General features: G+C 33.7%; 4 protein-coding genes and 1 non-coding gene across 18 annotated transcripts; 3 read left to right on the forward strand and 2 right to left on the reverse strand.

Annotated features, from left to right (window-relative positions):
• Positions 1 to 90: 90 nt before the first annotated feature.
• On the reverse strand, positions 91 to 13,241 carry LOC117209815 (Kv channel-interacting protein 2-like). 4 transcript variants are annotated; one of them, XM_033452221.1, is made up of 6 exons: positions 6,586 to 7,064; positions 6,375 to 6,518; positions 3,244 to 3,471; positions 2,748 to 2,818; positions 2,446 to 2,664; positions 91 to 2,308 (listed from the first exon to the last, which is right to left on the reverse strand). In XM_033452221.1, the coding sequence occupies exons 2-6, from the start codon at positions 6,385 to 6,387 to the stop codon at positions 2,198 to 2,200; spliced, it is 642 nt and encodes a 213-aa protein (XP_033308112.1). In that variant the 5' UTR covers positions 6,388 to 6,518; positions 6,586 to 7,064; the 3' UTR covers positions 91 to 2,197. The 4 variants fall into 4 exon arrangements, with proteins under 4 accessions (XP_033308112.1, XP_033308110.1, XP_033308111.1 ...); XM_033452219.1 differs by lacking the exons at positions 6,375 to 6,518; positions 6,586 to 7,064 and adding an exon at positions 12,980 to 13,241; XM_033452220.1 differs by lacking the exon at positions 6,375 to 6,518 and having other exon boundaries at positions 6,586 to 7,066.
• LOC117209814 lies at positions 8,676 to 12,782 on the forward strand. 2 transcript variants are annotated; one of them, XM_033452217.1, is made up of 5 exons: positions 8,677 to 9,170; positions 9,448 to 9,634; positions 9,761 to 9,973; positions 10,273 to 11,539; positions 11,619 to 12,781. In XM_033452217.1, the coding sequence occupies exons 2-5, from the start codon at positions 9,551 to 9,553 to the stop codon at positions 12,170 to 12,172; spliced, it is 2,118 nt and encodes a 705-aa protein (XP_033308108.1). In that variant the 5' UTR covers positions 8,677 to 9,170; positions 9,448 to 9,550; the 3' UTR covers positions 12,173 to 12,781. The 2 variants fall into 2 exon arrangements, with proteins under 2 accessions (XP_033308109.1, XP_033308108.1); XM_033452218.1 differs by having other exon boundaries at positions 8,676 to 9,634; positions 11,829 to 12,782.
• A 637-nt stretch (positions 13,242 to 13,878) lies between the features above and the next one.
• On the forward strand, positions 13,879 to 15,056 carry LOC117209778 (probable 28S ribosomal protein S26, mitochondrial). Of its 4 annotated transcripts, none has more exons than XM_033452145.1 (3): positions 13,879 to 14,020; positions 14,146 to 14,427; positions 14,558 to 15,056. In XM_033452145.1, exons 2-3 carry the CDS (start codon positions 14,183 to 14,185, stop codon positions 14,979 to 14,981), a joined length of 669 nt encoding a protein of 222 aa, XP_033308036.1. In that variant the 5' UTR covers positions 13,879 to 14,020; positions 14,146 to 14,182; the 3' UTR covers positions 14,982 to 15,056. The 4 variants fall into 4 exon arrangements, with proteins under 4 accessions (XP_033308036.1, XP_033308034.1, XP_033308035.1 ...); XM_033452143.1 differs by having other exon boundaries at positions 13,881 to 14,046; XM_033452144.1 differs by having other exon boundaries at positions 13,881 to 14,046; positions 14,149 to 14,427.
• A 2,566-nt stretch (positions 15,057 to 17,622) lies between these two features.
• LOC117209776 (mothers against decapentaplegic homolog 4) lies at positions 17,623 to 23,148 on the reverse strand. Of its 7 annotated transcripts, none has more exons than XM_033452139.1 (12): positions 22,905 to 23,148; positions 22,629 to 22,834; positions 22,386 to 22,534; positions 22,023 to 22,302; positions 21,583 to 21,840; positions 20,569 to 20,709; positions 20,173 to 20,331; positions 19,938 to 20,111; positions 19,623 to 19,877; positions 19,270 to 19,551; positions 19,048 to 19,178; positions 17,623 to 18,958 (listed from the first exon to the last, which is right to left on the reverse strand). In XM_033452139.1, the coding sequence occupies exons 2-12, from the start codon at positions 22,693 to 22,695 to the stop codon at positions 18,878 to 18,880; spliced, it is 1,977 nt and encodes a 658-aa protein (XP_033308030.1). In that variant the 5' UTR covers positions 22,696 to 22,834; positions 22,905 to 23,148; the 3' UTR covers positions 17,623 to 18,877. The 7 variants fall into 7 exon arrangements, with proteins under 7 accessions (XP_033308030.1, XP_033308028.1, XP_033308027.1 ...); XM_033452137.1 differs by having other exon boundaries at positions 20,173 to 20,358; XM_033452136.1 differs by having other exon boundaries at positions 20,173 to 20,361; positions 22,980 to 23,141.
• A 613-nt stretch (positions 23,149 to 23,761) lies between these two features.
• Trnaa-cgc lies at positions 23,762 to 23,833 on the forward strand. The gene has a single exon. It is a non-coding gene; the product is annotated as a tRNA-Ala (tRNA).
• Positions 23,834 to 24,551: the final 718 nt, after the last annotated feature.

Here is a 24,551-nt window from a genome sequence, read left to right on the forward strand (position 1 = left end):
CAATTTTATAACATTAATTAAAAGAGAAATGATTAGTACCAATCTTATTTTAACGCGCAATTATCATACCTTCAATATGTACAATGAAAATGAATTAAAATATAATTTTATTAAATACAAATTGTTTAATACCTCCAACTGAAGAAGGTAGGTTTCGAGGTACATTGAATCTTGAAACAGCATCGTTATTGTTTCGATAACATAATCGTTAAGAAAATAATACGAAGGTATTTCAGGTCTAACAGCCATACACATACACGTATAAACGTAAGTACATAAGTTATGGATACACGATCTACCAATTAGTAAAAAAATTGATTCCTAATTTGAAACTGATATAACAGTCATAATAGGGCGCGCTGATTTAAATCGCACACCATTAAAATGATCCAAGGTATAAACGTCGAATCAATTTCTTTGTATCCACGTGATAACATTCTCGGATCACGTCTTCTCAAATATAATATAGGTATTTTAATAAACTTGAGAAATTCAACAAATTCGATTATATTTGTACGCGTAATATTTAGAATATCTCGAATGTGCGCTCAGCGATTTCTCATGTGTGTGAACGCAATACATACCTTGCTTCAATTTGATAGAAGACAAGTAATGAGATTAATAGTAATTGTATTAATAACAATACTTTTTATGCGATAGTAATAATAACTATAATAAGGTACGAGAGAATCACACGAGGCGTTGATCTTAGAGGACCACGTTTCTCTTAATTGGTCGAGGATACTACATTATTACTGGGTTACTAACTACATCTTCCATCGTACATGGGCCTTTGGAGGTATTGGTAAATCTATTATCTATGAAGAGAATAGACATATGCGAATATTTTATAAGTTTGTGTAACTTAGGTATCGACTTACACTTTGCAGTTTATTGCCACGCTTTCTAAGCGTGCGAAGTATACAATCTGGAAATATCCAAGAACGTACAACGAGATCGAAGAAAACTTCTATACTTGTTCGTACCAGAGATTATATTTTAATTAAGATTAAAACGATTGTCAAACGTTATTCGCATATGCCTGAATCTAACAATGAAACTTTGAATAAACTCTGAATAATCTCTTCCCTATCCCAATTCCTTGTCTTGAACTCCTTATCATCTGTAAGCTACAAACGTAACGTTGAATCTTTGGAATGCAAAAGTCTCGGACAAATTTTTACTTGACCAACAACAACAAGACACGAGGACGACCCGAACGATGGATAATAGTCGAAGCTCTTTGAAAAATACCATTAAATTGCAGCTGATTGCCACAACGATGGTCAGTATCGAAGTACGTACTTACAGTTTATTCGTTTAATTAGAGATAATTCGACAGTCGCGAAAAGTAAAACTATTTCGTACCTGCATCGTACGAAAATCACCTAACGGAACGAGCATCGGATTTTCTTTTTTAACTCGTAGAATGCAGGGAAAGTAGAGTTTGAAAGAAACATAGAAGTTTAAGAAATATTAGATCGTATTACTTGACTCTGCGAAATTTACGGAAAAATGTAATAGCACAGCTTGGTAAAATCATTAAAATTCTTTACGAAAGTACAGATATTATGTTCGGATATTATGTAGAATTCAATCCCCGTTTTAGCAAATCTGGAGATCGACTTGTTCCCGTTTCACATCGATCTTAGCTAACAATTCTGCGATACCTACGATCCGATAGCTCGCTCTGAATTATTAAGTCCATGCCATTAGAATTTTAACGCCAATAAAAGATACTTTAGATCTTCTTCTTCGAGAGTGTCGGTATTCTTCGACGATGAAATGGATTAGATCTTCTTCATTCCCGTAGCTGAAATATTCTTCTCTTTTTAGTTTTATACAATCACGCGACAACGATCAATGATCTGTTGACCGCGTGAGGATTATGTATACGATGCGAAAAGGAAATATATAATAGAGGTCTAGTAATACTGTTGATTTCATCGTGGATTCGATAGCACGCTTGAAAGACTGGGTAGGAAGGGTAAGTACATATTTACAGACAACGTTCGGCGAGTTCGAGTTAGTATTTCCAACCGATACTTAATTCCTCGCGTGAATCGTCAGATATTAAACGCGGGAATCGAAATTTTAGAAACAAACCGCGGAACTCGTACGAATGTTGCGTTATAATTTTCGGGGGATTTGTGACATTTGGGAGCTGAGTGAAGGTTACAAAATAATCGTAAAGATCTCATAAGACAGTGTCGAGAGTGTCGAGACTCCGCAAGAGTTGTTCGTCCTTGGAACACCATTGTACCAATTCCTCGATTGTCACCACGCCGTCTTTGTTTGCGTCCATTAACTGAGGATAAAAAATTGCTCAGCTGTATTAAATCCCTAATTAGAAGAGAACTTCCGATCGATCAATCGTGGTTCGAATAAATCAGCAAATATTTTTACATGTAAGGGACAGAAGCGAGATCGATCGCGTTTACTCACGTGGAAAATACGATCGACGTGTTCTCGGGCAGCCAAATGCGGCTCAACTATTTGCGGCTGGGTGTAACGACCCAACATCTCGTAGATTGAACCAACCACATCCAACATTTCCTCTTTACTGATCAATCCATCGCCGTCCAGGTCGTAGAGTCCAAATATCCACTGAAGCTTTTCTTCCACCGATCCTCTCGAAACTTTCGACAAGATGGTCAGGAATTCCTGGATACGATGAAACGCAATTATGAAACTACGAACAGTTGCTTCGCAAGCAAAGCGTACGTATATCTGTAAAAGTCTCTCACTTCGAAGCTTATCTTCCCAGACGGTTTCCTCTTCATGGTGTTGAAGACGTAATGAGCGTACTGGCTGGCATCTGAAACATTCGACGTTGATCGTTTTTCTGTTGAAACGAAAACTCTTAAATTGTTCACGCTTCATAACGTTATTAACTAATACGGATAGATAGATTTTTATATTCCAAAGCGAAAGTAAGGATAAGATTGATGAGAAAGCTCAAAGCGGTAGCCAAATATCGTGCGTCAAGATCTTAACAATCTTTGAAGCGAGGATTACAAAGGTTACAGAATAAGTGAACAACAGATTGTATAATAATACGATATTCATCGGTCGGTATAATCAAATTTGTACATTTAAAAGTTATACAGATAATAACGACGTTACCTGTGAAACGAACTAATTCTATGAATGAACTAATTTTTATTTCCAATAATAATTGACAGAGGGAGATCTGTCGTTACACGGCTCGAGAAATATCCAATCACGAAGGGATCAACTTACCTCCCTGTGGGAAGAACTGTGAGAAGATCTGCTTGAACGCTTCCTCGTCGACGAGACCCGTAGGACATTCCTGCTTAAATCCGCGATAGATAAGCTGTATCTCCTTCTTGGAAAACCTGGTGTTGGCCGCCAATGTGGAAAGCTCCTCCGGCTTGTACCTGCCGCCAAGGGCAAGGGCACCGGCGGTGGAACCCCCTAAAACGCCCCCGAGTTCTTCAAGTTCGCCCTCTGTAAGTTTGCCAATAGGCGCTTCACTTCTAAGACTGTACCACGCGTTCGAGATACTCCCCTCTCACCTTTGATCAAAGTGCGTTCTTCCTCTACACCAGGCTAAGGGAGGAACGCCGTTTCTCCTCTCTCACTAGCAGGCAGGAGAGGAGATGGCGTGTTATCTACTTACGATACAGGGTGCAACGAGCTCAAGAACGTCAATTACTTTACGGGAGAAGATACGCCGGGTGCCCGAGAAGATAGCGCGACTGACTTCACCAGGCAACCTGCCTACACTCCCATCGAGAAATACGGGGGTTCTACGGGAGACAGTGCGCGCATTGCCAAGACGGAGAAAATACCTGGAGATGTACAGGTGCACAGACTTGCAGGCGGAGAACTCGTGAGCGAAAGATAATGGGAAGAATTAATTGCCCAGGTAAAACATTTCGGCCCGAATTTTTCCAATTGTTATCGGCTCTCGCCCCGTTTATTCAAACAAAGATTTCATCGAAACTACGTTTGCAAGTTGGCGTATTCCTTGCCATCTAGGTCTCGTCGAAGATGGTGTTTTACTTGGGGACAGTTGTAAATAGAGTTATTCGCACGATTCCATCTATTTCGTCGTTTTATAGACGATGGAAAGATGCGCGGGGTGAATAGAGAGATAGAAAAGAGATCGCTAAAAGTCAACAGGTTCCAGGTAATTCGAGACATCCGCGATACTTGAGATTCGAGTAGCTAAAGTGATTTAGATTTCTCAGGTCGATCGGCTGGCGCAGCATCGAGTAATCGCTTTCGTTGCAGGGGTAAAAGAATCAAGCCACGATTTAAGCGTACGCTGTTTCGTGGGCGACAATTTTCACGCGACACGGCTGTCTAGACGCGTTTCACATCGAAGCGGCGTTAAAATCGATATTCATTAACGCGAAGCGCTATAAATATAATTACCGCCGTCGAAAATAATATTCAAGATCAAACGAAAGCGTAACCCAACGCTACAATCTACAGAGAGGGAGATCGAGCTCTAAAGAGTAGTTGCAATCTCTATACAAATGCACCTAATCAAAAAGAAGTACCTAACAATCGACATTCTACCAACATACTCTACGAGAGACTGTACATTGCTACCAGTAATAAATATACGCATTACTACTTGATTTACGGAAATGTCGTAACTAGGGTGATGATCTCGACGTTGGCACGCGTTCACCTATCGTTGGACACGAATTCCACAAGTTGCCTTTCAATCTCTGTATCGATCAGCAAGTTTGCAAACACGCCGCTCCGTTCTTTCGGAGCGTTGCAACGCGTTGGCAAACATCGAGCGATCTCGTTATTAAAACATTCACGTTCGAGAGTATCAGGACACTTTCATCTGTTTGTCGAAATAATATTTTTTTAAGCCAAACACGGTGCTCCGGTTTTACAAGTTTCGCCGTCCGACTTGGTATACTTCTAGTCAAATTTTGTCACGTTGTACCTTATATCTGTCGCTTGAAAACTTTGGGATAATTTTATAGTTGTAAGATGCAATGTGTATATAAATAAGTGACGAATTAATAAGCATCGCTTAATATTGGCTTTTTATAAAATTGCTTATTGAATGACACGGCGATAATCTATTTTACTGTTTCTATATATTGCTACGTAAAGAATCGTTCTATGCATTAGTTTGGACAAATTTTCTTAATGTAACTTATAATTCGGAAAGGATCTGAAGATAAAGAGTTTGTCGATAGTCGCAGAATTGAAAGGCACATGGTAAAATCAAGCAAATCCTTGTCCAACGCAAATTGGATATTTGTGAACGATAGATGAATTCACGCGTGTCCACCTATCATGCAATTACTGCAATTATCCTTTACGCATGCTTCTGATCACTGATTGAAAACGACCAAGCGAACCGTTTTAAACGACGTTTCTTTTTCGAGATCACACGCGATCGCGGGAACATAAAGCTCCGTGGGGGGAAAAGTTTCAAATAAACCGTAATGGATCGTTAAAAGATATCGTTAAAGATTTGGAACTTTTATCTCGTGTTATCATGCTGTTCCCCGTGTCGTTTCTACGTGTCTCTAAAACTAATGTGTCGCTAAAAAAGAGAGAGAGACAGAGAGAGAACGTTTGTTCTCGATTCGTGTGTTCAGCAGCTGAATACCATCGGGCTTGTTTGCGACTAAGGTAGAAGCTTCCCATTGATCGCTGCTAAAATTACGATCACGGAATTGTGTAAGGTACGAATGAATATTAATTCTGTCAAAGAGAGATGCTCGAATAACCGAAGAAGCTGTAAAGCTAGGCCGAAGAATCAATACGGAAAAGGAATGTTTGCGTTCTACGTCTTGCGTCTACGCTGCTAAAACAGGGTAATTAGTAAACGGGTTAAAAGAGGAAGGGAAATTCAGAGGGGGGAGAAAAACATCTCGGGCGCACCGTTGTCGGTCGAGACTTGTCTAAAACACGGCCGTGCGCTTTTGAACTTGGCTTTTACAGTGTACACATTATAGACGTATGCCTGTGCACTGTGTAATTCCACTAGCAGCTCTGGTCCCGGGCATCCGGGGTCACCATAGCAACGGGAGAGCTCCTACCCTGTATCCACCCCACTTTGCGATTCCGCTTTCGGAGCATTTGTCGATTAAAAACGCGCGAGATCTGGAGATCTGCGTGTGCGTGTACACAATTAAAAAGAGAGAAAGAGAGAAGGCGAGAAAGAGATAGTAGAAAAAGGGAGCAAGAGACGCGACGGTCTAGAGAGGCAATAGAGAGCGTGGTCGCATCGGTCGGTTCCCTAAGCGGACCAACTACGATAAGTAGTATATTCCAAGGTGCTATCTCTCAAAGAAGGAGTCGTCAACGGGGCAAAACAAGGAGAAGAATTGTTATTCTTTCTTTCTCTGTCTGAGCGAGTGTCGCACCTTGCCGTTGCATCTTTGGCAGCTGTTAGCACTGACACACCGCAACGAACGGTTTCGCGATAAAGGGGGAAGATTCGTTCGGGCCTGGGCTGTGTCAATCCCTTCGTCTCAAGGAGGATCTCTTTCCACGGCGTATCGACTGGCCTGCACCGATTATTGGAGAGGAAACTCGAGCGGCACTACAGTCGGCCTGTATGATTGATGGACTTACTTTTCTCGCGGCTCTTACGTGCCTTCATTGACCGCAAACACCGATTCGTTGCCGATTCACAAGCGAACGATCGCGCTCGGCGATCCGGCTTCGCGACTGTGATTTCCTCGTCGCCTCGTAAATGATCGATCTAACGATCTCTTCCTTTATTTCCTTCTAACTTGGTTACCAAACCTGAACCACCGGAAAGAGATTTTCTTCCTTCCTTTCTCCCTTCTCTCTTTTTCTTCTTTTTTTCTTCCTTTGCCTTCTATCCACGATGCATCTTCTTCGTTTCCGTGGTCGGCCGTTCGAATCCGATCGACGCGTGCACTTCTAATTCAACGATCGATGCTCCACGACCGACTAACGTAACTCACACGGCGGGACTCGGTAACGATGTGCGCGGCCCTCGCGATGATGCACTGAAACAGCTGCCACGCAAAAGCACGGGGTATACGCTCCTTCGCGCAAGTCCACGCTCTTTTTCCAACCATATTCACGTAAAGTCTGTACCCGAATGCCAGATCTAAGGATCTTCTGGTAAAAATCTTTTAGAAGATTTTATTTTTTATCGTATACGATAAAATACTGCGTTCGTTTACACGTACATAAAAGCCGACAACAATCGAAGCGTCCATGGTAAAAATCATCAAGGATTTCTGTTAAATCGTATCTTCCTTCGAGAGGGTGCAAACATATTTCAGAATCTTTAGTTTTTGTTCAGTGGGCTTCATTTTGTCTTAACGAAATGTTACGCAATCACTGTGCATGTTATCTGTAATTCTATAGCGAAGCAACCGTAATCAGTTGAATTATGTATTCGAGAACTGTATTCAATTAGGTTGTGGATGCCTTGATTAAGAGCGAAACATTTGTAAATTAAGTTAAAATATAATGAACAATGTATCCTCGTCTGAACTTAATAATCTTTATAAAATAAAAGCAACAAACAATGGAATATTTGATAATATCAATATTTTTCTGCGTTATTATTATCAGAGTAAATCGTGTCAGTATGTGAGGCGTTATTTGAAGAAAACAATAATTGTGATACCCTAAAATAATTATCTTATTAACTTGGCGATGATTATTCTGATAAAGCACAACTTTGATAAAAGCCTAAGTATTATTATTTACAACACCGAAAAATTTGATGAGTCTCGTTTTTGCTACAAGCCTCTCAATTTTCGTATTCTTAATACAGTTTAATATTATTCAGTTGATGGGTATCGTTTTAATAAACGACTATATTCGGCTCGTTATTGTTACTTATTTTACCGCAATCATTACTATATCCAGCTTTCTCCTTCATTGAATCGTTATACCTACATATTCGCAAGTGAATTGATTTTACTTGCAAACTAGAATAATACATACAATTCTGTGCATCCTTTTCCCAGTTATTTCCATACATTCCAATTTGAGACGAAACTCATTAATTAATGTTGTTCTAGCGAACTTAAGTACTTCGTTAATTTGTTAAATAAACAACTTGTCTCGATGAAAAGCGTTAAAATATCAAGTTACCTTAACGTATCTTATGAGAGCACTTCAAGCAGCGACCATTTCACTCGGAACAAGAGATGAGCGAAAGCACTTCACTTTATCGATAATTAATGAGATAAAGGGAAGCAAAAGAACGCGTACCTAGTAGCACTTCTTCATCCCACTATAGTATATAGCATATATAAAAATTCTAAAAGAGATTTGTAACTATAAAAGTATAATTTTTTACGATTTATACACGATACAAAATGTACTTAATTTGAATTGTCCTTTACAGAGATAGAAACTGAATTTGTATATCTGCGTTCAGTAGAAAACTTGTCCATAATCAGACGCGCCTGATGCACTCAGTTTTTACCTTCACAAAAAACAGTATACCAGACGCGTCTGACTATGAACAACCTTTCTACTGAACGCAGCTGTATGCGTCGAGTATGCTACTTGCTTACTTCTCTACCCTATCATAAGAATGTACTCTTTCCATGGTTAGACTGCAAATTTTTATGTACTTATGGAAAATTTAAAGATTTAAAAATGCACATAAGATGTCAAGACATATAAAATATCCAAAGCACAATACTTATAATATTTAATAAATAAAAGAAATTTCTGCTTGAATTACCCCTTTTTAGCTCTGTTCGTAAAAATATAAATTTAAAATAAATATCCACAGTCTATTCATGACAAATATAACAAGATCATATGTTATTACGAGTAAACGAGAAAATATTTAACGCATCATGAGCTTTAGTACTATAAATATGCTATGGAATAGGGGAAGATCCAGTTCCGATTGAAACTGAGCCAAAAACATCATTGCAGAAGCAATCCAATTACTTGGTATATGTCGATCGTCGATAAACATGGTAGAAAACTATATCAAACATTGTCAGTCAACACGCAAGTTAAAGTATGCTATAGATTCGTGAGAATTTAGGGAATTATCTCACTAATGGAATTATTCACGCGAATAACGAAAACGGCGACGTTATCGATCGATAAAACGAAATTGCAAATTCGTGATTTACAGATGGCAGGATAATAGCACTTGCTATCGATAAAGGAACCGTTTTACTGATAAAGGAGTCAAGGAGTATGTAAGTAATTGTGTATGCACAGATAAATAAAGGAAACATAATATACACAGTCACTAGTTTTATTTCTTTCCTCTTAATAATCTTTCTATGCTAAAATACAAGTTTGAGATAGATTCTGAAAAACTAATTTAATACTAAATAGAAATATATTAAAATATAAATCATTTTCTACAGTTTCACGATTAAGACAAAAATGGTTGTTTTCAAAGTTTAATAACGAAGGACAATTTTTATACAGAACTGATTTTCGGTTAAATCAATTTTTTAAATTAAATAGATTTCAGGGTAATTCGGTTAGCAGACGAATTTTTCTATCGGCCATATCAGAAATGTGTGAGTACTAAGGGAAGGATTTCGGCCGGATGGCTTGATATTTAAAAATGAACGGAAACGACATTTCAAGTTTATCGTACAAAGAATTACAAGCCTTAGCTCTCCGATATCGGGTACCAGGTAACATAAAGGTAACTGATCTACCATTAGAAACTTTAACGAAAATGTTAATAAAGTTATTCCCACTTCTTCGTTCTTTTTCCTAAAACGACAAGTAAATTGATTTTTGAACGATCGATTACGATTTTTGACCGTAGAAGAAATTACTGATTAAAGTGTTACAAGCCGCGAAAGGCGGAAATGAAAATGAAGTTGGCAGGCTCTTACAAGATCTTAAGCAGAATCGTAAGAGGAAAATGAGAAAAGTCAAAGTCGGGAAACTCGGGTTAACCTCCACACCATTACATAGTCCTGATTACGGTATGGCCGATGATTACTATTGTCCGCAACAGCAACCACCTTATCAGTGGGTGAGTTGATCTTCATTTAGTTTTATCGCTGTAATGTGTATGCGAACTTGACAAATTCAAATATTATATCGCAGAATCACACGTTCGTATCAAACATTGATCAATAACGCTTGAGACAGAAAATTATATCGAACATGAATAATTCTATAGATCGATCATTAATCAATCTTATTGGAAATTTTATATTTACAGTATTTTTGCAATGTTAATATTCTCGTAAATTTTTAAAGAAGCTCTTAATAAAGAAAGATGCAGAATATTTGAAAGTTTTTAAAATAAAATATATATTATGTTATTAGGTGGGGGCAGAAGAAGAGATCACAAATAGAGATGATAACAACAGAATCCCTCATTATGAAGAGTTCAAACAGTTCTTAATAAAAAGAATACAAAGAGAATTTCAAACATATGATACAAATAATAATCAAATACAGGATTCAACTATAGTAGATCTAAGAACAGCAACAGTTTCAACTGATGTGCAAAAGGTTCCTTTAGATGTTAGTAACTATAGTAAATCTAATGTAGTTCCTGTTAACAATGTAAATTCAATATATCAACCAAATGATAATGTAGAATATCAAACATTAGAAGACACAAATAGTAATGTACAAGGATCTATACTTCTTAAAAAAATGTTACAAGCACCAGTTGGTGCAAATTTGGGAGAAATAGCTAGTCCTGTACTTGGCAGATTTTTGTCAGTAGAACAGTATCAGTCCAATAACTTATTAGATAATTCTGATACTTTAACTGCTGAATCAGATAATCAGGATAATGAAGAAATTTTGGAAAACAATACAGAATGTTATGGTCTTCTAAGTGGTATAAAGGGAGAATATTTTTTAAATGAACCAACTTTTGTAAAAAGTGTTGAAGAAATTGGTCAACAAATTTCAAATGTCTTAACAAATGAAAATATTAATCAATATAAATACCCCAGTACAAATATTGTCATGCATCAAGATTATGAAAACTGGACTATTACTAGTGATATGGATACAGTAGATAACAACTGTCCAACATCAGATGTCCAATCATCAAAAATATTTCAGACTATGTATTGTGATAATATAGGATCTGATGCCTTAAACAAGCCTATAAATGATGAAAGCTTAACGTGTCAATATCGAATGACAGAAACTGTACATCCATACAATTCCAATCAAAATTTATTGAATTTGAATACATTGGAAGAAAATCAGTATTGTGACACAAACATCATTCCTCATGTGCAATCTGACTGCAATAATACATATTATTTACAAAATTTGATTAAATGCAGTACAGAAACTACTGGAGAATATTTGCAGTATACACATTCCTTTTCAAATGCAAATATAGATCAAGAAGCTTATGCATCTACTACATCACAGACATTTTCTAATAATAATCACTATAACTCTAATCTACCATATGAATACTCTTGTTCGCGCAATAATGAAGGAACTATCCCATTATATGAAAATATAGGACAACCTGAACAAAATTGTAACTCTATAATACAAACAGAATCTGATGTTCATAGGGATGTATCTAATATGACAGAAAAGTTACAAACAAATGGTATGTACTATTGCTTTTAAATTATATATTTAAAAATGTAAAGAAAAATAATACATTTTTATATTTTTACTATTTTTAGAAATATTAGATCCATTTTATCCGAAAAGAATCACTAAGATGTCTTCACATTCTATTTTAGAAAATATTTTGAATATCATTAGTACCAAGCGTATAGATTTATCGAAATTAGATCAGACATCTTGTGTATATTGTTACATAGCCCCTATTGTTACACATACGCAAGTTTCATCAAGTGTAACTTGCTCCCAAAAAGAGAGATTTGTTGCAGAATACAGACAACATTCCTTTTCTCCATGTTGGCTACTCTACAATGATACTTCGTCCGGAATGCGAATGGCTAGTTTACAAACTAAAGTTAGGGAAACTACGGACGAATCCCGGATATTATATACATCAATGTCAAATAGCAATTCTGATTTAAGAGAGTCAGCTACGGATGGCGCGAAAAGTGAAATTGCGGGAAGTGAAGATTCAATTTCGGAAGTGTGGCCGAACAATTATTCGAATTATGAAACGACAACCGAAAAAGATGTAAATATATGCGAAGATTTAAAGATTGAAGTCTCAGATTGTTTATTTTCAGTGATGAATACTGAGCCATTAGATAAATAGATGATCTTTCTAAAAATTAAACTCAATAAAAAAAATGTACACTCTTAGTAGTACATAAAATTGTATGTATCATCGAAAAAGAAAAAAGATAAAAAAAATAATGATATTAAGTAATTTAGAGAAAAGTAATTATACATTATTTATATATTTAAATCAAACATGATTAGTAGGAGATTGCCTTGTTTAATCTAGTTCAAAAAGAGTAATTCATTATGTTATAACGATCATGTAAAACTATTTTTTCACTTTAACGAAAGTGCGATGTTAATTATAAAAAAATATACTACTGTTAAAAGCTCGAAAAAAAGTAGGATTCTGATTTTCTTAAGTTAGTGTTTGTAAAAATACAAATTTGGCAAAAAAAAAAAAAAAATAGAATTAATAGATATACTTAATATGCATAAGAAAACATACAATTTTTTTTATAAAACGAGGACAAAGAAACGAATGCGGAAGATGTTAATCGTTAAAGAAGCTTCAGAAGATTATTTGAAAATTAAGCAGGAGTGAAATAAAAAATTTTTCTTTCGTTTATTTTCTTTATCCTCGATTAATATGTATATCATTATATATTTTAATAAAAAATAAACAGCAAGCATCACAAATATAAACGTCTAATAAAATATTTGCTTAAAGCCTTACATCCACAGTAGCATATAACAAGGAAAAGAAAATAATTTATTATAAATTTTCTAAATTTTATAATATCGCGTTTATTAAATAGCAACAAATTGTGTTTGATGCGTGATCATTACTACGAGTTATTCTATTTAACAAAGTTGTTATAATCAATGAATTTCCACTTACTTGAAATTCCTTCCGTTTGCATTTGTGTTTTCAAATAATTAAAAACCTTAACTGGGATCGATTCTTTTCTTCGATTTTTAAATACTCCCACTTCAGTATCCACATTTTTCGAAGATCCTTGTTTATCGGAAGATCTACCCGGTGTCATATGAACACTATACATATTTTTTCCTAAATTCCACGTTATCAATTTAATTCCAATAAACAATTTAATGTCATTTAATTTGCTTTTTAAATAATTGCGAAAAACAGTTATTTTGCACTTTCTCGGTAAAGTAACATATTTTCTTTGTCGTTTTTATGATTTAAGCGAGTAATATTCTATTAAAAATTTATCTGGAAGTGTAAAGGAAAATGTATATGATTCGAATAAGTTCAAAATAAGGAATAAAGATAATATGTACTCGCTGGACCAAGATCTCTGGCACTACTGCTTTTAAAAAAATGCATTACAGCTATGTAGGTAAGTGCTGCGGCGCATTCGCTCTGTATGTGTCTAATGAGGTCCTCAAAAAGCAAGACTAATTACTTCACCGCATCTTTCATTTTTTGCATATATGTATACAAGAAAAGTTTAATAATACCCTTAAACATCAATTTTATGAAGCAATATAAAAATATTTTCCCCCATTCGAGAAAAATGATCACTTTAAACTTTAATCGAAAAATTAAAATATCATTTCTATCATGCCCTATTTTAATATATTCGATTTGGGTTTAATAAATCATTTAATATCACATAATAAATTTTCTAGCTATATTCAACAAATTATGTGTATATATACATATTGTAAATTTACACACACATGCGCGCATGCACACAATATAATTCTTTCTTTTTTAATTAAATTAAAATTAATACATTTACGTGATGCTTCATGGGTTGGATGTCGTTTGGTACAGAAACGACATCTAGATAATAAAGAGGTTGAAGATAAATTTTCTCGCAATAACATGTTTCTAACCTAGTTCGATTATAATGTTATGTAGATACGAATGTTTTAAAAAAACATAAATTTTTTTAATGCCATAAACATAAAGGTATACATTATTAGTTACAGTAAAATGTAAGACAATTATAAATACTATAATAAATACTAAGTATTATAAGTTCTAAAGTTTAAGTATATGTTTTATAACATATTACAATCATATGTTTCTTTTAGAAGAAATTACATTATAATAGAAAATTAATTTAACATAATGATACGACCCTCAGTGGCACTTAGCATCAATACACTGACAGTAAGAAATTTAAATGCTTACGATCATATAATATCCAATGGACCCCATATTCAATGTGTAAGGTGGAAGAGAAAACCAATTTGGTTACCAACAGCAAAATCAAAGTTGTTTAGAATACCAAATAGACCAGTTATACCTATAGAGGAATATAATGAACTGAAACGTTTGCATAATAATTACAAAACATTAATGAAATCTATAATGTATGTAAAATTTCCTTACTTTATATATTACAGTTGATGGGTTATTATAAATAATATGTAATATGTAGTATTATTTATAATAATATAACAACTACAATATATAAAATAAGGAAATATACTTTTGTCTTAGGTCTTTCTTTGTTGAGAAACATAAGGAAGTACAAGCATCTTTGGATACGAGTGTTGTACAAAAAAATATGCAGCAAGATTTTGAAATATGTTGTTCTATAAATGATAAATGGAATAAAGAAGTGGCTATGATACGAGAGGAAAGATTAGCTCGAGAAAGGAAAGCTCGCCAAGAAGAAATTGCCAAGAGACTACAAGCAAAGTATGAAAGAGATTTGAAATTACAAATGAAAATAGATGAAGAAATCAAAAAAGCAAAAGAAGAAGCTCAAACATTTATTACATCTAAAAATATCGATGAAGCTATCCTCAATGCACTAGAAAATATTATAGACCATAATATTGCAATTGATCGCAATGGTAACTTTTATAAAGACAAACCTAAAGAAAATGAATCATCTACTGTATCGAGTTCATTAAGTTAAAATAAGTGTTATATTGTCAACTACATGTATTGCAATAAATAATTTCCGTTAATAAACAGAAGTGTTTGGTAGCTACATTTGTATATTTACTTTTCTCCTATATTCAATTCAGTACATTTTTGTCTAATTCACAGAATATGTTTATTGAAAATGATCATGTATAATGTAATGTATTTATAATATACAATAACAAAAAGCTTGTAAACACATCCATTCAAGGTCTGTAAGCATATGTGCTTTACAATATGGTATACAGGCATTGCATTAACTATCGCTTATTTCCTGTTTATCCATACTGTTGCAACTTATACTTAGCACATATGTGCACAAATTTTTTTAACAATCTAATAATGTATTATCGTCATACAGTTTTACACAAAAATGTTTTATGGCTAAAAATCATTATACAATTTTTCACATGATGCTTAGATTTTTAATATTCACTGAAATATCGTAACTCCAACACCAGGAAATTCTATACCTGAATGAGACTGTGTTTTAACATACGGTTTAAAATGTTTATATGCGTTTCTACTTGCATTATGTATTGCGACGTACTTGTTAAGAATAATTACTTTTACATTTCGTATATATATATTCGTAACATATCATGATGTAATCGTGTCGTCGAAATATCTTTGGTTTAAATATACACAATTTGTTTGAAAAACAAACAATGACAGTTTAATCGCCGCTTTGCAACCAAATTCCAAGAATTATCGAAAATATAAGAATAATATGTATATTATGAAAACGATTCGCGTCTAAATTCAACTGTAAAACCTAGTAAAAAAAGTGTATAAATCTATTATTTTACAATTTTTTTAAATCATGAGTAGCAATTATAAACGTATAATTCTATATTTATTGTACGTGCTTATGTATATGCTTCTAAAGTTTAAGAGAACAAGTCTTTGACTTTCAAAATCTGTAATTAATAATGAAGCCTTCTATTAAAATGGAAGTAAAATCAATATTAATAAATAACCACAGGAAATGATCAATAACAATCAAACAAACGTAACAAATCTCCTCACTTGACTAAAACGTTATTTATAAGACATTGAATGGCAAAGGTAGATATAAAGAAAACGATATAAGTATAGGCTTCGACATTGATTGCAATATGAAGCAAATTGTTAAGATTCTTAAATAGCAAGATATACTGTATATACTACCCTGATAAAAGTGAAAGAAAAAGCAATAATAATTATAGTATCTGTTATTAAATTACCATTATCATTTTTCAATCGCAAACATAAATTACATAGGCATTTTATTTACTTTTACAACTATTAATTATGGTATCTTTGACATGAGACTGGGCTATTGCACTTTGATACCATTTTCAATATATGTAAGAAACTATTGTTCAGAGGCATTGTTAAAACATCATATGAACACGTTTGTAGAATATTTCCCATAATAAAGTTTGTAAGTTTTAGATTGTATCCTGTACATCAATTCTTTTCTTATCTCATATTCTATTTCAGAATACTATAATTAGTTTCAAACGCATCAATTTTTACAATCCACTTTTTACGTTCTTATATAGATTTAATTTAGCTTAATTTAGATGTACAAATTTTTATTCTGGGTCTTGTAAAATCTATGGTTATAGGACGTACTGAAGCACCACAATTTAAAGATGTGTTGCATTCGTATTTTACGAGTTTGGTAAAAATATAGGATTTATAAAAACTTTTAATCCTGTTTGTTATTCTGTGTATGGTAATATATGAAAATGATGGCACATGTGTTTCTAAAGCGAACTTGGCGTTAAGTATGTTTAAACATGATTTTTCCGTTTTATTTGAGCTTCATACCTTTGATTTAGAGAAAAAAGAACGATATAATTTATGTTTCGTGCATTTTATCGCTAAAATATAGCCTTTGTAAAAATTTAGTTAATAATATTATTCTTCACTTCGATCGTCATTAACAAATGCACATCCTTTTGTTATTCCTACTATACAACATTTTCATTTTTTAATCTCCTTTTTTTTATTTCTTTAAGATGTGTTTTTTAATGATGTTAAAGACTATCTCTTTTCAACCTTGTTTTCATTATAAAAGGTAACATGTAACTTCACATAATAACAATAAAACATCTCACAATAACTCAATACTTACTTAATCAAGAATAACCCATTCTTTACTTGCAACATGATGCACATACATGTGCCTATATGTACAAAATTCTACTCGTTTTTTATCAATGAGAATGATCTTGATTAAGTATGACATAGAAAATATGAGGATAATGTGAACACAAACAGCTAAATAATCTCTACTCAATTACAAAAAAGAAGCAAAAATTCAGAATAGTATAATGTGCACCAATTGATAAAAATAAACAGTAAACTTTTCTCACTACCTAAAATAAGTGAAAAGAAGATAAAATGTCGATATGCGTACATATGCGCTTATATGTGTATGTATATATATACATATTATATATGGACATATGTATATATATATTATATATGTACATATGTATATATATACATACATACATATAATATGTATATACATATACGGATAGGTATAAAATTTGGTCAACGTTTTCTCTGTACGATAATATTATCAAATATAGCATATATATAAGAATATTTTGTACGAATATAGAATAATAAAATGGTTGATAAACAGTAAGTATAATTATTCAACAAGTACTAGATGGTAATAGTAGTAACATTGGTGGTTGATTAGAAGAATTATATCGTACCACATTTTAAATATTTTCATCTTGTTTCACCACCAACAACTATACTAATAATTATAATAATACTAACTATCAGATTAATTCATGTCCTTACAGAAAAAATAATAATAAAAAAGGGCAGACACGAAACATCATTACAAATCAAACACTGCAGGTATATACGTAGTGATACTTTTTGGCTGTAAAGTATAAAATAGATAACAATATAGAAGGTTGCTCTAACAACATAGTATCAAACTACTGTCAGTACAACCGATACTGATATAATAAAAATATGCTTTTCTAATGCAATTTTTTCAATATTTAATTGCTCCCATTAACATTTCACTATGCAAACTCCTTTCATTAAATTTCTTTCTGATTACATCCTACAGCTTCTTTGACACTAGATTGACATAGATTTATATAATGGCTTATATAATATTTATCGCAGTATTTCTATATACTAAAGCTGTTATCCGACAGTACTTTGAAACGTATTGCATTCTTAGAAAACCTTCCTACTGTTCATATACATGTATGTATGTAATCCATTTTTTTTACTGTTGTTATATTTGACGTTAACAGTGAATTTAAAATTTACCATCATTCTTTAATTAAGATGTACTTAATATGCTTATGCTATCTTACAAAGCTAATCTCAAAAAACGAGATTATGACTATTAATGTTTCCAAAAGTATCACGTTTTACCCACGCATTTTGCTGAGCTCACCAGACCATGCCGTAGAAAATGTATTTATCCCCTTAAATCAGATAACGACTACCTATTAAAATAGAAGTCTTTCATTCTACCCACACTTCATGTAGATGCACTCCTTTTTTCTCAAAAAATAATTTTTCACAATGAAAAATAATATCTCCTTTGCAAAACTTTTGTACGTTGACGGTAATGCAAGGCCGTGGCACACATTTTATTCTACGCGGTAAATCATGTGTGTAAAATATATAAAAAATGTCAATAAAAATCTCGAGTAATGTTTTCATTTGGATTTACAATTCACACTATTTCATTTGAACCAATATTATATCTTGTTGACTTTTTTTAAAACCTTTAACGACGCCACAATATTGTATGTGTATGCATTTTATATATTTTGCACACCTGATACAGAGTTTGTAGTAATGTGATGTCTTTTTTGAAATAAATGTATTATCCAAAATTAAATAAAATTATTCAATTCCCCGTGGACCATCTATTGGCATAGTATGCAAGACTTCATCCAGCAATTGAAGGGCTCGATGTAAGTGCACCTATATCAGATACACAACTTTATTCCTTTTTAATTCTTAGAATAATTTACGATTAATGTGGATCAACCAAATTTAAAATTTGTGTATACCTCTATCCAGCATGGAGTTTCTTTTATACTTTGTCGTGGATAATCAGGACCCCAACCCTTTACAAAACTTAAACGCAAAATGCAAAGTCGTCGAAGATCATCTACACCTATTCCTGCTGCTGCACTAAGACCTGTATTATGTTATAGAATTTATTATATTAACTAAAAGAATTAAATATATGAATATATAAAACATCATTAATATTATTTTAGTATACTAACTTTTCGTAATTGGTGCACCGTGCGTTAAGTGTCCCGCTACAGCTGCCGCTTGTGCCGCAGCTGCGGCTTGTGCAGTAGCGGCTTGTCCTCTCATTTGCTTATGACATTGCCGTAAATCAAAGACTTTAATATATGCAGAGGGATAAATTTTATGCACAGCGTCACCGGGTGCACGACCTGCTTCCCTGTCTAAATAATAAGACTGTACAAAAACACTATGTTCACTTAGGCATCTTAACCAAACGTCTCCTTCGCCCCTTAAATCTAACACAACTCCTTTTCCTGAAAAGTTTATGACAATGCAGTTATTAATTATGAAGACTAAAAATTAAGGAAGTAGTAATTTATTATACCTATATGAAGACGAGCTTTTTCGCTTTGTTCTGTTCTGTGTACATTACTCAAAGCTCCTAAGCAAAATCTATTACCGCCGCTTGGATCGACATAACCATCGACTGTTACGGTAGGGCAACTGCTGCTTACTTTAAACGTTTCGCCTACTTGAGTATCTAATTCAAAGTAACCAACTGAACACCAATATTCTGGTGCTGGCTGTGTAGATAATAAACCACCAATGTTTCCACCTACTTCACCTCCATGGCCACCCCCTAATAAAAATGTCAGTTATGATATTGAATACTGTAACATAATGTTTATCATTAACTCACAATAGGAGGTAGGATGAAGATGTCTATGATCTGGAGGCTGCATACTTTGAGTATATGTAAGAGTATTAGGTCCAGTCCACTGTGGTGCTCCTGAATTATAAGCAGCTGTACCTACTGGAAATCCACTTGGATGATGAAGGTGTACAGGTGATACAGGAGAATTTTGACCTTCACCTGTTAAAAAAGCAAATTATATTTAACAAACATTAAAGGATGACTGATCGAGATTGCATACCTAAAGATGCTGCTAATGCATCAACAGTAGGTGGTTGATTAAGATCTTGAGGAGGTGTATTTGTTCCATAAAATGTTTCAGTGGATTGTCCTTGTGAAGGGCTCAGTATCTGTGCCCCACTGCCTCCACTAGATGTACTCAATGACTGCTGTTGGCTACCTACGGTGTGACTCATTGGATGTACTACTGCTGCAAAATTAAATGTAACTCGTACACAATACAGGCAACATAACATAAAATATCAATTAATTCAAACTTTGGCCAGAATTTCTGAAATTAATTACTATGTAAGATTACTACGAATTTTTATAAAATTAGCACAAAGCAACAAAAATTAACTGGCAAGTAGACAGAAAATATTGTAGAATATAAGAAAGCATTCTATTATATACGTACGATGATGAATGTTACGTGTTGTAGGATGATGAGGTGTAGGAATCCAGGTTTGTCTGGGGCAATTATTGTCATCCAATTTATTGTGTGGATTACCACCATTATTCCCTCCCCCATTACTGCCAAACATACCCTCACCACTAGCTGTGCCAAACAATAAAAGGAAAAAGAAAGAATAAAGCTAAAATGAAATCAAACTAGCAACGCAAAGTAATTCTGAATAAAGCAATATTAATAAAAGACTTGCAGGGAAATAAAATAAAACCTCCTAACAATATAATACTGCAATAATAAAGCTCCTTATTCATATATTTTAGTGCATTTATATCAATTGCCTTATACAGGTTTTGATCATGCTGTTTTTAAATAAATCAACACACTCAATATTTGAAAACACATTTATAAACTAAATTATAAAAATATTTTAATATACTTAAAAATCTGATTATTTTACTAATATAACGGTACATGAATCAAAGGACGATGGGAATCGAGTGCGACTCATGTTGTTGTTTTACTTCGAGACACTGATACAGCCTTGAAACATAACGACAAATAAACACCGGGCAAAACAATGCCGCCGTTACATGTAATCGTTGAAGAAAGACGAGTTTGAATTTTCCCACTCTCCTCCGACCAAAATAAATAAACAGACGTGATCGCGTGGGAGTCAGTATCGACAAAGTTATCAAGAGTTATCTACCGAGTTATCGACGCGTATCTAGTAAGCATCTATCAATTATTAATTAACAATCTTATTTCGTAATTTATAAACTGTACCAGCGACTTAGCGAATATAGCCTGTTAACTTATTCATCATTTTAAATATATTCGACGGTTTCAACAACACGCAGTAAGTTTTAATAAATCTCTCGACCAAACATCCGTTATACAAATCCTCTCCACACTAATAAATACTACAAACACATACATTTTTAGTACATAATTATTAAAAGATAACATTTTTATATGGAACAATTATATTTCTCAAAAAATAAACAAAGTATTTTTACTTACTTGGATTAGGCGGTGCTAGACCTGGTATAAAAGTCTGTTGAGATGGCTGAGTGCTATTAGACGAAGTGGGTTGAGCAGGTGGATGATGTTGAATAGTTTGGTTCATTTCTCCATCAACATCCATTGCGGATCCTACTGCTCCAGCTGCTGCACTTCCTCCACCACCAACTGAATATTCATCTTTGACTAATCTACCACCTGGTCCTACGCCTACTCCTGATTGCAGAGTTAGTCCAGATAGGTCTGTAAAGAACGGGTCTGTGCGGGGAAACCAACCCATTCCATCATACACCAAGGCCACAACAATAAATCATTTACACTTATGGTGCTACAAATGAATTCACAGAAGCTTTGCAAAGAAACAACGCAATGAAAAGAATATTGATCGAAGCACGTGATCTGTCTATGAAAACAAGTAAAAAATATATTTCATGACATACCTATGCCAGGAGATACAACTCTCTCATAGTGATATGGATTTACACATACAGAATCACATTTTAAGTCAAAAGCAAATTGGCAGTACTTGACGTGTTTCAATTCATTCTTGTGTAAATCCGGCCATCTCCAGATTCGAGCATAAATAACATGTGGGAAACCCTTACGACCAGCAACTTGTAGCCTACCATCTAGAGTTCTTTGTATCGTAACACATTTACTGGGATGAGCTCCATTTGTAGTAATAGCAGTTATTAAGCTATCTAATTCATCTCGTTTCTCCTAAAAATAGGAATTATATCATAAATACTAACCAAATTCTTTGGGATGTATGATAAATTTAGGAGTTAGGGAGTAACACATACCTTAAGCTTTTTAACCAATGATTCAATAGCTCTCTTACTAAATCCTTCACTTTCACCTCCTTGACGATGACACATGAGAGAATGTACAATACTTAAACAAGCATCCGCACTTGTCGGTGCACTAGGAGCAATTCCAGTCATTTCTCTCACTATATAAAAACATTTATATTAAATAATAAAGATGAATATTTGCTATATCGAAGAAATATGAAAATCTAAGGTATTTATATTGTTAGAACTTACATTCTGGATTAGGTTGCATTGGGGGCGAGGGATACAGATGACCTCCCCCGCCCGCCAATCCAACCATGTCTGTGAAAGCCGTGGCGAATACCGTTCCAATTCTTCGATTGAGACACTACTCTTAATCTTAGTTTCGACGTGTTCAAATTTTTATGATTGACCATCTAGCAATGATCTACTAGCCATGTGTCATAGATGTGGATTCGCTGAAAGTGGGAAATAGATAAACAAGTTGAAAGCGATCAGTTACAAAATATTAAGAGCCAGAAAACAAACCTTATCGGTTGGCGAATTAATAGAAGTAAGGAATACACGAAATAACCTTAATGAAATCGCTTTACGATGACGTACCGTGTACTGACAGTTACTTCGAGTAGGACGCTGCTAGTTTTTTTCGGAGGTTAGATTGAATTGTTGCGACATCAGTAGAACCTGGCAGAACCGCACTTATCTCTAGTATCTAAATCCACAATTGGTGAAGCGACTAAAGCGCCAGACTAACGCACAAGTTTTCAATGTTCGCATCCAGTCTCATAGATCTCTCTTTTTCTGTGTAAGACATACTAAATATTCCTATATATACTATCGTTTTAAGTTTGATCTATGATTTCTACTCACTACTTCAAACAATACACGACGTACAGCGTACAATAATCGTAAGGTTGTGTATAACAGTATATGGTTCATACGGATCGAAAATTAAGGGGTGTATGAGATCGAATTTATTTCCATTCTTCCTCTGTTATGACTTTAGCTGAACTATAAACTGATTTCATTAATAAATTATAAATAAAGGTTTCAATAAGTGATACAAATATTAATAAAATATTTATTTATTGATGCTTAGTTAAATAAATACATACATACATAAATGTAACGTTTATTTAACTTTATCTTGATTACATAATCAAAACTAATAAACAATGCGTTTTATTTGCTATATTTTTAATACAGAATGAGTATAAAAGTGAATAACTTTTTATTAAATAGTATTCCACATTTCAAATCTTTATAATAAGAGGGTAAAATATCAAGAATTACAGAAACACAGAATATTAGAAGCAATAGAATTTTTCTCATTTAAATAATAACATCATAACATTTAGCTTATATAAAATGTTTAGTGCATAACCGGGGGTGTAACTCAGTGGTAGAGTGTCTGCTTCGCATGCTGAAAGTCCTGGGTTCAAATCCCAGCTCCTCCAAGTGAATTATTATTTTTTTTTTCGTTTTCAATAACGAAATTTTATAAAATTTGTTGAATACATTTTTATGTAGTATTTTAGAATTTTTAAATATATATTTACATAAAATTATTACAAATATAAAATAGAAACTGCGTTGTTATTATTATTATTATTATTATTATACTTGTATACACAAATAACTGCTTTATATACATTTAGACGTCGCCAGCGAAATTTCACTTTGAATAAGTCATTCAATGCATGATTCGAAAGATAGATGTGAGTCCGGACCCATTGATAAGCACTTGAGCAGCAGGAGATATGGTAATTTCTAACCCAACCTAGTCACTCCTGCGGCACTAGTACTTATGAACAAGACAGGATTAACTTCCGATGTATCGTAGTCCTTCCATTGTTACGATAGTTATACGATCCTCTTGATGAAGCAATGATGGTCCCTATAAATTATCATATAAAATTAATCATTTCATTTATTTAATTTCAAATTGTTTTAAAGGAAACCTTAATTTAAATGTATAATTAGGCGATTAAAAGAAAATTGAATTCGTCGATTAACAGACAATTAAGCAGGCCGAGGCAGGTCTTAATATAACGTGCCCACGTTTCCTTATAATTTAACGCAAGATTAGATAATCGGCAGAAGAATACGGCTCATAGATATTGCATGACACATTCACTACGTGCACACTGCAATCATTTTACGAAACGGATAGAA

The sequence above is a fragment of the Bombus bifarius genome, unplaced genomic scaffold (genome assembly GCF_011952205.1).
Source record: "Bombus bifarius isolate JDL3187 unplaced genomic scaffold, Bbif_JDL3187 scf7180000008194, whole genome shotgun sequence".
NCBI lineage: Eukaryota > Metazoa > Arthropoda > Insecta > Hymenoptera > Apidae > Bombus > Bombus bifarius.

Excerpts from the sequence above, each read along its gene's own strand:
- LOC117209776 (XM_033452136.1), bottom strand. The coding sequence starts at position 22,695 with ATGGTTGGATTGGCGGGCGGGGGAGGTCATCTGTATCCCTCGCCCCCA. Across the intron at positions 22,303-22,385 it reads CATTGGTTAAAAAGCTTAAG|GAGAAACGAGATGAATTAGA; the intron begins GTATGTGTTACT and ends TCCTATTTTTAG. Across the intron at positions 19,179-19,269 it reads CGGTGCACCAATTACGAAAA|GTCTTAGTGCAGCAGCAGGA; the intron begins GTTAGTATACTA and ends AACATAATACAG.
- LOC117209815 (XM_033452219.1), bottom strand. The coding sequence starts at position 13,142 with ATGTATAGTGTTCATATGACACCGGGTAGATCTTCCGATAAACAAGGA. Across the intron at positions 3,472-12,979 it reads GCAAACGGAAGGAATTTCAA|AGGGCGAACTTGAAGAACTC; the intron begins GTAAGTGGAAAT and ends GCAAACTTACAG. Across the intron at positions 2,309-2,445 it reads ACGTCGATCGTATTTTCCAC|TTAATGGACGCAAACAAAGA; the intron begins GTGAGTAAACGC and ends TTTTATCCTCAG.
- LOC117209814 (XM_033452217.1), top strand. The coding sequence starts at position 9,551 with ATGAACGGAAACGACATTTCAAGTTTATCGTACAAAGAATTACAAGCC. Across the intron at positions 9,974-10,272 it reads AGCAACCACCTTATCAGTGG|GTGGGGGCAGAAGAAGAGAT; the intron begins GTGAGTTGATCT and ends TTATGTTATTAG. Across the intron at positions 11,540-11,618 it reads AGAAAAGTTACAAACAAATG|AAATATTAGATCCATTTTAT; the intron begins GTATGTACTATT and ends TACTATTTTTAG.
- LOC117209778 (XM_033452145.1), top strand. The coding sequence starts at position 14,183 with ATGATACGACCCTCAGTGGCACTTAGCATCAATACACTGACAGTAAGA. Across the intron at positions 14,428-14,557 it reads ACATTAATGAAATCTATAAT|GTCTTTCTTTGTTGAGAAAC; the intron begins GTATGTAAAATT and ends CTTTTGTCTTAG.